This window comes from Hippoglossus hippoglossus, chromosome 11, assembly GCF_009819705.1.
Source record: "Hippoglossus hippoglossus isolate fHipHip1 chromosome 11, fHipHip1.pri, whole genome shotgun sequence".
Classification (NCBI taxonomy): Eukaryota; Metazoa; Chordata; class Actinopteri; order Pleuronectiformes; family Pleuronectidae; genus Hippoglossus; species Hippoglossus hippoglossus.
In genome coordinates this window covers 17412015-17424162 of record NC_047161.1, presented here as the reverse complement: position 1 = coordinate 17424162, position 12148 = coordinate 17412015, and the positions used below count along the sequence as shown (strand labels likewise).

The 12148-nt window shown below is 40.1% G+C and overlaps 1 protein-coding gene across 2 annotated transcripts in view; it reads right to left on the bottom strand.

Moving 5' to 3' along the window:
- Positions 1–3337: 3337 nt before the first annotated feature.
- The window catches only part of khdrbs3 (KH domain containing, RNA binding, signal transduction associated 3), a 116416-nt gene continuing 107605 nt past the window's right edge, over positions 3338–12148 (bottom strand). The window contains exons 8-11 of one of the 2 annotated variants that reach the window (XR_004615440.1): positions 11799–11851; positions 9224–9363; positions 7016–7070; positions 3338–4903 (exon numbers count right to left, since the gene is read on the bottom strand). Coding sequence is in view for 1 of the 2 variants with exons in the window: in XM_034600413.1 (XP_034456304.1) it covers positions 9272–9363; positions 11799–11851 (145 nt within the window). In the remaining variant the exon portion in view is untranslated. Of the gene's footprint in view, positions 4904–7015; positions 7071–8196; positions 9364–11798; positions 11852–12148 lie in introns of those variants that run through there. The other variant, XM_034600413.1, reaches the window with a different exon arrangement.

The window sequence follows — 12148 nt, the reverse complement described above, 5'->3', positions numbered from 1 at the left end:
TCTGTTGAGTTAGTCTATGTCTAATCTCTATAAACACACTGTCTATGTGAATATACAGAACCTGTAGGTCAGGGACAAGATATCCGGGCAGGAAACCCTCTGGTGTCTAGTTTAACCAATCACGTTTGTGCAGAGCATAAGAGGCGGACGTCAGGCGATGGGTCAATGCCTCACATCACTTAAATTTGACTGCTGGTGTTGAAATAGCGCAGAATTCTTTTCGTCTTCATTTTAATTGTTATGACATCACTTGTCAATGTTTCTGATCCGTGCCTTACTTTCTGAATAGTTTTAGGTTTATTCCACTGTACGGCACATCTGTACACACGCCAGTGCAAATACCTCGACCTGCATAGCCTCCTTTTGCTGCTTGATTAAAGCCAACACAGTGGGTGTCATATATTTATATAGTGTACATTGTAAGTAGTCATTGAGGTCATTACATTTCTACCCTGTCATTTCTCTGATGTCGTTGTGCCTGTGATTTACCCTGGTTAATCATATACAGTACAAGTTAACAGAGCACTATTAAAGCTCTGTGAAGTGTAATCAGGCTTTTCCTCTGGGGCAGGAGGGCAGCACATTGATTATTTTCTCCATTATTTACCTCATTCCTGGGCAGAATTAAGGTGTAGTGGCTGAATAAGGACGTTTTAAATGCCAAACACGCCCATCTGAACAGGAGGCAAATGTCATTTAGAAGGTCAATGTTCCATGATTGTAAGTAGGTGAAAAGGTATAACACTATATGTGATGGGCTTTTGACGTTTCCTCAATTTGGTGTCTGCAAAAAATCCTCTTATTCATACCAGGTTATTCATATTGAGCTGCAATATGATAAGATAATTTCTGTTATTACATTTGAGTACTCCTTCTGCTTATATTGCGTACATCTCCCACATACACACTGAAAGCATAAACAATTGTTTTAATCTCCAGACTCTGCTCGAGCTGCTGGTTCACAGGGAATATTTACGCTGAGAATATTTACTCTTCCCTTCTGCCGCTGCTGCAGCGGGAATGAAAAGCGAACAATGCAGTAGAGGTGGGACTGGGTAATCATCAGGACACATGGGTTTATTAACCGCGCTGACCAGTGGAGAAGCCAACAAAACTGCCGCAGCCCCAGCCACACGCTGGGTTTATTGGGGGAATGTAGTGTTGCTGCTCACACCTGAAAGAAAGATATAAAAGGCAGGATATTTGTTTGTGTTGCACTACAATACAGACAAGCAGGGGCTCACCTTTACAGGCCCACATAACTGCACAGTTCCTGAACAGATTATAGCCTCGACAGCCTTTTGCTCTGCACCGATGAATAAGTAATAATCAGATAAGAAATTTATTGTCTGCAATGGTGTGTGTCAGGTATAATTGATCCAGTGAGGCTGAAAGCGCTCACTCAGCTGGGGCCCTTATGATTTCTGCCTCGGCCATATTACGGCTGCCTTTGACCTATTAAAAACAACTTCTCCTTTTTGTCTGTTTTAGTTTTTTTTTATATCCGTAGGTGTATTGATGGGGGGGGTGGGAACACGAACAGATGGACTTTAATCTCAAATTTCACACAGCCGAGGAACAACTTCAAAGTGGAACGGCCTGAAGGATGGAAGCAGTGAGAGAGTGGGGGGGCTGGAAGAATAAAGAACAGCAGCATTTACATGAGGAGAGAGATGTATCCAAGGCTGCAGTGGAGGGGAACATACAATATTTAAAAGGTTGGAGACTGAGACAGCCTTTGCAACACAAACTTGTTTGAGCTGTAACTATTATTTCAAGGGCGTATCAAGGTAAATAGTATCCCTGCAGTGGTGAGGTTTTGAAGTTAGAAAAACATGCCAACTGCCAAAGCTCATCATGAGCGTTCCCCCATCGGATTTAATAGAACTATATTTAGTCCAGACTTCAATACTCGCACTCATCAACCCTCAACAGTCGAAACAGTGGAATTGCCTTTATGATTTGTTTCCCAACATGACACACTGAGGTGAACACATACCCACTTTGAAGTGTGGTATCAAAGGAAAACGAGCTTTGCATTGTTGTCAGTACTGCACAATCACAACACACATTTTATTTTATTAGCAAGACGAGCGACTTTATTATTGGTGTTTTTACAATCTAAACATGTATTCACTTAAAGCGTCAGTGAGTTTAACACATGACAACACAATGTGCACAATTCTTACACAGCATATGGTTGATGAGTACTGTACAGACATAGACTTTAAAGACACACTTACTGTATTTAAACACATTCTTTGTCTCGGTTTTTCATCATGTGCTTCTCTGCCCTGGTGCCGACTCTTCCTCTCCCATTCCTCTCGCTTGCTTGTTCACCTCTTGCTCTAAGAGTGGACTCAAGTGCTAATTGCAAAAGTAATTACATTCCCTATACAAATGAGGAAAGGTTTAATGAGTGTACTGTCGCCATCGTTCTCATCATGTCCATTGGTTAGCATTACGAATGCGGAACATTCCCTCCTCCTGTCTTATTGCTATTATTCACCCTTGCTCAACCAAAGCCCCTGCAATAATCGATCTTTCACAATCAGAGCTTCCACTTAGCGTGCGACGCAAACTGACCCGTGGCCACATCAGTGCTCGCCACTAAAGGAGACAGAGGAACACGTCAGCATTGATCAGGGTGTTTTAATCTCCATATTAAGATTAAGAGCCCTCCAGTTAATTACAGAACAAAAGGCAGAACATGATTAAGTTCACTTTACGTATCAAAACACTATTGCTTTTTAAGACGAGAACATTTTGGTAAACACAGGGACATGTATGATTTCAGGCATGTTTAACTGATAGAAGAAAATGAGATTTGAATGTGCTGGTGATTTCTTTTTTTTTGTAACCTTTGGACAGAGCTATGCTAATCCTACTTCCAGTCTTAGCTAAGCTACCAGCTGCTGGATCCAGCTACATACATAACAAGGAAAACTTATCATATCTTTATAGAAATGCTCTGATTGGTGTGTTGAAATACATGACAACACCTTTGTCCAACCAAACCCGACCTACTTCAAAGCAGTGGTCAAAGGCAAATGGACAAATGGTAGACTATATATAAAGATAGACGACATGACCGATATGAAAAGTGAAGCCAAAACTCACTTACAGATATGTGTTTAAGTGTTCATCCTTCTGGTAACTTTGGTTTTAATTAGTAATTGATGCTATGAAAATGGGTTGCAACATCATGATAGCTAAGACAGACTTGCAATTTGTCATGTTCCTGTATTGGCGGGACCTCCAACTCCATAATCATGGAGTGGAGCTGGGAGCTAACCCTAACCCCTAACCCTCTGCCAGACTGGCTCCGAATGCTGTCGCCAGCGCATGATGGCAGTGGCCGTATCTGGGATATTTTGGCTTCATTTTTGTAAAACCAGATGAAGTGGAGACATCTTGTCCGTTTTTATTTACAGTCTCTGGGTGGAATACAGAACATTCCCATTTCAAACATTCAAAACTGTTCAAATATTGACAGAATAGTGTGTTCATGTAAGGCTTCATTGCTCACAGTAAAAAAAAAAAAAACGACTGCGAAAAAAAGAGGGTTTCAGGGACTTAAGGATATTTCAAATTTTGTTCCCGATCCTCTGAAGCCTTTATTTAAAACAACAGCTTGTCCCTGTGACCAAAGTTCAGGACCAATCCATCTGTTTTCTAGATTTGAAATGGACTCGTCTCTCGGTGACTGATCGCTACATCCTCCTTTGTATGCATTCTTAATCAAATAAGCTGCTCTTGCTTTATTAACTCCGACATGCCTACTTCAGATAAGCCTGTTGTTTAAAGCCACTTCAGAGGGGGAATCTGTCCCTCGGGGTGATGAGCGTGGACTCCGGGAGCCCGAGATGCGAGCTCTGGGTTGCCATGTTATTGTCTGTGGCTTGGCCCGAGGCTCCAGAGAGAATCACTCCCTCTAATGGAAAACTATTGTCTGCCGCTAAGGACATATGACGGTGCGCACTGCGGATCAGCCTATCTGGACTTATGGACAAGACAGAATGAAGCTCTCTATCCGGTAGAAAGCTATTTTGGAATTGTAATATCCACTGAAGTCGACTCTGATTAAGCAATACATCTGGAATAGAGTTGCTTTTATGTGGCTGAGTGGTGTTTTCCAGCACTATGGTAATGCATAAAGAAAACCTAGAAGCAGCATAAAAGAGGAAAACAGCTACCGTTTCTATCGTACAGCCCCGTATTTTAACTCCAGCAACAGGCCTAAACATTCAAAACTGTCCTGACAATGCAACAATAAGGCACTTGGTGAATTATTTATTCATTGGAGTGGATTGGATATAGGTTAATGAGCACAACAATAAGGGTTTTAGAAGTGTCTTTGCGAGAAATATGTTGTTTTCCCCTCAGCATATCCTATTATTTATTTACTGATCTTGCCTGGTAGGCGACAGTTAATGTCTAATGGAAGAGGTAGACACATCCCCTCTAACAAGTCAGAATCAGGAGAGACGCGGGGCAGGCTCACAGTCGGTTCACAGCACTCCTGGGTAGATGTAAAATGTAAACAGTGCCGATGAAGCTCTGAAATGAATATTCTCCAACAGATCATCCCAGAGGATGAGGAACTCCATTTGCCTCACGGGTTTCCTCTTTCCCCCCCCTTTCACAGGAAAAGCACGATGTGCGATATATGCATTACTTTGCCTTCCCCGACCCCCCCCCCACCCCACCCCTCTACTCGACTTCTCAGCAGGTCAGTCCACATCTCGTCCTCCGCAGGATTCACCTAGAGTCTGGACTGTGAGAGTTTGAAAGTCCACCCGAGGTTGTTTCATGACTCTGGATGATGGCCTTTTTTGGGATTCACTTCGACATCGCGCAGGCTTGGATGTTTGGAGGGAAGCTTGTGTGTGGTTTGTCAAGTCTATCAGGGAAAGGAAGGAAAAGAGAGAGAGGAACAATATGAGCTTCAGCAGGAATGAAAAGACAGATTTCTCCCCTAACTGTCTTTGCCACAATCTGTTAACTGCACTTCAATTTTTTTCTGGGCTAACGCAATCAGGCATTACATGTCTCCACTTAATTCAAGCCCAGTGTCATTTTCAAACTGCAGCAACAAGGGCCCCATAGTGGTGCAGATGACAGAGTGCTCTTATACACTAATTGCAGAGGTACACAGTGAGGCAGAGAGTCCGGCGGGACAGGAATCCCCTTGAGGGGATTGTGGGAGGCTATAAGAGGAGAACTGAAGGTCGACGCTCCAGACAAGGGGCGAAGCTAAAGGATTTCACAACTTCCCGAAAAATATTTTCCACGTTAAACATCTGTCAAGAGAACATCAAGTTGCCTCAAAGTCACATTAATATTTGATGTGTCAAGATAACGTTGTGTCCTCTGTAGAATATTTCATTTTGTACTTTCTTTTTAAATTGATATCCAGACAGGTTTAAACCATGGTTTGAGAATTCCACCTAAGGGTCACCCCTTCATCTGGGAGGATTTCTGTTGTTAGATTGTTGCTTATACTGCACGGTTCAGATCAGTACATTTAGTCACGCATCTTTTCCTTTTTCAAATTGTGCTTTTAATTGTTTCCATAAGAAATACAGCAACCTTAACCACAGCAGGTATTGTATGTTTAAAACCACAGCGTAAAGTAAAGGGTGTACAACATACTGAAATTAAAAGTATCCCAGAGAAAACACAAACGTAGAAATTAGCAGTCTGTTCGTGCATCTGCTGGATAATAGAGACTGTAAACACAGTGTAGTTATGAACCATTTAAGGCATATTTAGCAATGAGTGAATAAAACAAAATATAACAAAAATAAATTGATATAAGATTAAAATACAAAATGAAAAGTAATTATATAAAGGTTCCAACCATAATATTCAGGAAACAGTATTTTGCGATCACTCCCACCTCTTTAACCCAACACGTGGCTTTAACTATGTGTTATTGGCTCCTAGATTTGTCAAGTTTAACACTAATCCATGGTAGTTTACCTGGAATATGACAGGAACGGGTCCCAGATTTCAAAGAAGACATCCAGTTAATTATTCATCTATTTATAAATGAGGTGTTCATTTGAAGCTGTTTCTGTATAAGGGTATTAAACAATTCTTGTTAATTTGGAGGTTCACTCTTCCTTCAAGCAGTGGCTATGCCATTTGATTGCACATCTTTTGATAATTGAATGAACAGTTAACTTGAGATTTTCAGTCGATGTTATGAAACCTTTTTCAGAAATCTGTTTGTGTAAATTCAACCTTAAAGCTCAAACTATTTCTGACTCATTTGACCATTAAAGGGTTCTCATCATATTTACTTGTATAAAATAAATACATAACATGCATCTGTACAAATTTGACATTATTGCCAGATCCAACCTTCATATTTGAAATACTTTTGACCTTTATTTGACACTATAGTTCCTGTATCTTATATCACATTTAAAAATGCACAATCAAAGTCAGATACATCAGAGCCATTACTCTTTAAGTAATTGAGAACAACCTTAAATTATTCAAATTTTCTGCAGACCTCTTGGAAGTTTTGAGATAATCCCCAGGGTTTCCCATATCCAACCTGCAAGCGTTTAATATTGCTCACCCTTATTCAACCCCATATATTTTGTATATCCTCATATTTACATCTATCCCCACATTCTTGTTTAATCCTTTACACTGCATCAGTAGAGATCAATACACAAGGACGTGCATCTTTTAACAACTAAAATAACACTGTGCACTTCTAAGACGCATTTGAGGAATCCCTGTGGGTCCCCCAGATTTTACCTTGAAGCTTTCTGACCCTTATTTGACCCCTGGATTCACTGTTTCACTGTGAGAGACAAATAATTGAAACAATTTAAAAATGTGAGTGGATTTCTAAGAACCTTTTCATGAACGCCCGAAAGCTCAGGATACTTTTGACCCTCATTTAATCCTGTAACTTTATTGTATTTCAGCGTTGTCATGCAAAACAGTCTCATAAATTCCTGAGAATAAAAAAATACATATATGAACACCTTACCTTTTGCACCGGGGAGATCGTTGGATAGAAGGTCTGGTGTAGCTGGGACATCAACCTAAAAAGGAATATAAACAACACTATGACCATGTAAGTTAACAACATAGACATATTTGACATCTATTCACATGAGAAGACATCATAATATGATATGGTTCAATTATTGTAACAGAGGACATATTTTATCAATGTCTTAGAATAAAGTTATTTCACTACACAGTTCGCTGAAATGTTACTGCTATTTATCCAACTTATTTTCTTTTTACAGTGTGTTGTTACAGACGTCTAATTATTCCTAGCTTTGTGTCTAGATTATGGACTTAACAGAGACAGGAAAACATGTTACATTTAAGTTTAGAGAGGGTTTATGAGCAACTACGTTAGGGGAGAGGTTAAACTGGGTCAGGTTGTTTACCTTGTGGGACGGAGGTCTTTTTAAACAGCTACTGCCATCCTCTCTCTGCGGAGGTCAGCTGGGGGTCATTTAGAGTCTCTTTAATGGACGGGGCAAAGGCAGGCTCTTTAAGCGACTGAGAGAGGGTCACATGACCGGAGGAGAACAGAAAGAGCAGAACAAGAAGAGAGAGCAATCCCGTCCCACCCCCGACTCCACCACCTCCCTCGCACTGCGCCAAAGCGAACAAGGCGTAGAGGAGGTCAAGGAGGTTTTTGGTGCAGCGCTATGAACCGTCTCTGTCGGGGTAAACACTCAGGGAAGTTAATGCGTGTTTACTGATGATGCCCGACGTGATCGGCGTTCGCCTCACATTGAATTATATGAACAAACACAGTAGATAGTGTTTCAAGAGCGGCGATGTCGCTATCGCTAAATCCCCTAAATCTCGGTCGGAGAGAGATTTTCCACAAAATGCATCACATGGCGTTCAAATACAAATAGGAAAAGCATTCTTATCAGATTACCAAGGTCAGCGACAAGGTCACAAATAGCCATTTGCTGTTTACACTGTTTATAAGTATTTTGGGTAATCTTCCGACACACATTGGATTTCATGTCGGAACATATGATGTTTTATTTAGTTTTTCGCGCAATTAAAAATTATATCCAGTCCGTTTAATTCATGAGAGGCTTCCAAATTTGTCCGGCTTTATTTTCATTTGGGTTTTGTTAGTTTATATTATGAGTCCTTTTTATGAGTCCGTAATTATTCTCTCAAACACCAGTGTTTTCTTTCAAAATGTTTATTCAGCATCAACAAAGAGGAAAATATTAAAGGGCTTACATAAGCTCAAAATCAGTATAGTTGAACAAATCTCTACATGGAGATGATTACCAACTCACCAGCATGTGATTTAGTATCTCAAAATTGATTGTTATGCCTACAAAGTCAGAAAAAGGATGTTGTTTTAAATCAAAGAAATGACATCAAAATCCTTATTTAGAGCATCTAAAAAAATCACAAAAATCAAAAAAAGCTCCCGGACTGTTTTGCATCTCTGGTTGACGGGTGTACATAATGTATGAGCAGCTATTTATAGATGTATTAAAGTGGATGTTTGGGGGCATAATCATGAACACAACTACACAGGCTTTTCAGAATAAAACAGCCGACAATATCCACATTTGCACACCATGCTTTTATAAGCCCTTTAACACTAAAGAACTATTATTTTACAAAAAGGAGGGAACAGCAATACAATATGTATACAGTATGTATGACGTTTCTCTTTTCTCAGTTTGTAAATGCTCAATTTACAAGGGACACAATTCCACCAATTACCCTTCAGAAAGAAATATCTACTGTACTGCACTTTCCTAGAACTAAGCTACTACATTTTAAAGTGATCAACCACGCAGTTCAAGGTTTAAAGAATAGGGGGCGATAAATTACGTTGCGCCGGCAGCTGTGTAGAAACATTGTATCAAACCGCTTGCAGTGATCTACGAATCATTACCAAGTAAAATAGCTTGATACAATGTCATTCTTCACAATCACATCGAGAAACTTAATGTACTATGGCGTCTTTCTTAATCTCAACGTCCAGTCGATTTCTCCTCGAGGAAAGAATAGATTACCTTAATTACTTACATAGTTTACCCAGCGGGAGTATGATTTAATAATCAGAGGGATTTTTTCTTTGAAAACCAGTTTTTAACTAATTCAGTGTCGTGCTATCTGTGTCTCATTTGTTTTTTTTGTGGTTTAGTTTTCAGTTCTAAAAAGGAGGGAGCGTCCATAAAAAATCCATTACTTGGGTTGAAACAGCCATGGGGACTCAGGTGCGGGTTGTATAAACAGTTCAATATCTGGTGTATGGCTGATCTCTGTACACTCCCTTGGCTGCTCGTGCTGACGTTGCCTTGCCGCGGTTGTTTGCCCACTCTTCCTGACCTGATTAAGAAGAGCATAGAAGAAACAGATGGAGAGTGATCACAGGGACATGAAACTTAAGTCATTAATTCATAACAAAACCACGTTAAGTCTTTCAAGCTCTGCGCAAATGTGTGATGAAAATTATGCAGCAGGAAAATTTGTGAGCACTTTTGAGTGTCTGGTATTGACGTTGTCCATACAAAAGAGCCGTTGCAGTCCTTGAATTCAGACAGCGACTCGCCCCGAGACGCCTGACTTTCACCTCGAAAGATGCATCTCAGATAATTGAATGAGAGGATCAAATGGCTACTTGAAAAGGACCCATTTAGTGGCTCCCAGCAAAAAGGTCGCGATTACCATTTGCCCAAATCGGCCTCTGTTCACCCCCTGGTACCGTCAATGGGAAGGTGCCAGTATCGATGGCAGCCTTTGTCTGATCTTCAACCAGCGCTGAGACTTCCCTTGAGCTGCGGTACACAAAGGTTTTTGTTTTTTTTGTATGTGTACAGGCTCTCTCTGTTGGCAGCACACAGCCAATACCCCTTAATTAAACCTGTCACCCTTTCACTGACAGTCACTTTGAAGAAACACACCAAGGTAACCTTGTGTTTCTGGAACAAGGATGCGCATCAGCGCTGCTTATCTGTTTTGTTTGAACTGTCGCCTTCTTTCTGTGTGACCCGCGCACCTGCAGTTTATATTTCACGTGCAGGTACGTGCCACTCCAATGAGTTGAAGGCTCTTAGTTGCTTCCGTTTGTGCCATCACAAACGTTGGGGGAAGTTGTTTTATTAGCAGTGACTCACTTTCAAAAAACCACATTTTAATCTCTAAAAGCATGAAAAGAGCACACATACAGTAGGTTCAATGATGCAGAGGACAGCCGCTTTCAATAAGAACCGATATTTGCATTTTAAAGGGGAGAAAACCTCCCAGAACACAATCCTCTTCATTCTACTTAACGACATGAAAAATATGCAACATATATCTTTATAACACAGAAATTATGCACTCTAACTAAAAATATTAAAAATAGATTTTTCATATAATTCATTACACATGTAGAAAATCTTGTCTGAGAGCTGAATTAAAACTTTAAGGCCGTGACTGAGCCCAGAAGATACAAGGGCACAAATCACTGCAGCTCAGTTTGGACACTGTTTATAAATGTGTCGCCAAGTGCTTGCTCACTTTGGGAACTGTTTCTATATTGTAAGGTCTCCAGTGCCTTGACATAAGCTATGGTGTGATTTTGTGAAATACAAATAGCATTGAATTGAATTTGCATTCATTAACATAACCAGAGCCTTATTATCTGCTATAATGACTTCATCATGATCAGGTGCCATATCTTTTTAGTTCTAGATTAACAATATGCTAAATTTATTTCGAAATAAAAGTCAGATTTTACAGTTCTTTCACCAACTGGGAGACGGTCAAGTTGTAAGAATTGACGCCTGCCGACATGAGTTGTTGCAGCAGCCCGAGGACGACTCTCAGTTTGACCTGTTTTTGTTTGTTTTCAGCTACTTGAAGTTCCTGGCTTAGATTTGTTGTAATGGCCCAAGAGCTGATGGCATGGAATTGTCTCTGTCCACCAAGTGTGTCTTCCTGACTCAATATCTACTTCTGGCCTTGAAATTGCAGAGCACCCGTACCAATACATCAAAGCACCACCTTGGTTATTATCAAAGAAGCAGCCTGACTTATTATTCACTTGGTGCAAAAGCTCCACATACAATATTAGCTTTATCTCAACCTTCAGCGGCAGAGCAGCATGGTCTACTGTACTTTACATTAGCTGCACTGTCATTTGAGTGCTGCGGCAGAAATGACCTTGGCCCACATTTCACTGTATGTGACAGTAAGCTGACACAGTATTGTTGAACATTATCTCAGCGCTGTTAACTTTGTCTGAACTTTGTGGCAACTGGAGCTTTTCAAACCCTCTTCAGACATAATGAAGGGCCTTCAAACTGGAAACCAGTCATTATTAAGTGGCCAGTGGCCTTAAACATAAAGCTGATCTATTTAGCTGAGTGCGGAGGCAGACATAAGAATAAAACTAACTAAAGTTAAATGGTGGCTGGGGGAAGGAGGACTTGGATTCTTGAATTCCCTCTTACTTGATTCACTTGTATCTGTATGTGTGTACAATATAAAAAGTAGGATTTTCTAAATTGGATTTAATTATATACATAAATGTCCACATATAACCCAATATGTTCATACCTCGAGAACTGCTCTAAATTCTTCAGGATCAGTATCATGGAGTAAAATCTTTCATTTCTTATTATGGCCGTATTTTCAATGCGTCTAAGACCTCACATAATTACCCAGGTGCTATGGCAACTGAGATGTAGCCAGCAGGACGAAGTCAGGAAATGCATATTTATATAGTTCTGATGACTGAAGATATAGATATGATGGAGAAAGAAAGGTCTGCAACTCACCATACGATTCATATGATTCCCCACTGTTTCCATATTCATAGTAGTCATCTGAGCTGTAAACAGACAGAACAGAAAGGTGAATAAAAGTCTTCATGAGACGAGAGATAAATAATTCACTCTGCATCAAATAAATTGCACTTATCGGGAAATGGAAAACAAAGGCGGAATGAAACTTATTTTTTGTTCTATTGTTCAAAGTCATATGTATTATCAGTGCAATCATACAATAATTTATTCAGTGGTAATAAAGAAATACATACAGGAAGTTTGTTTCTCAGACACACACTGCTGAATATAAAAGTAATGAACAAACAAGAGGCAGCTTTCAATCACTGAAAAGTTTGGCCACA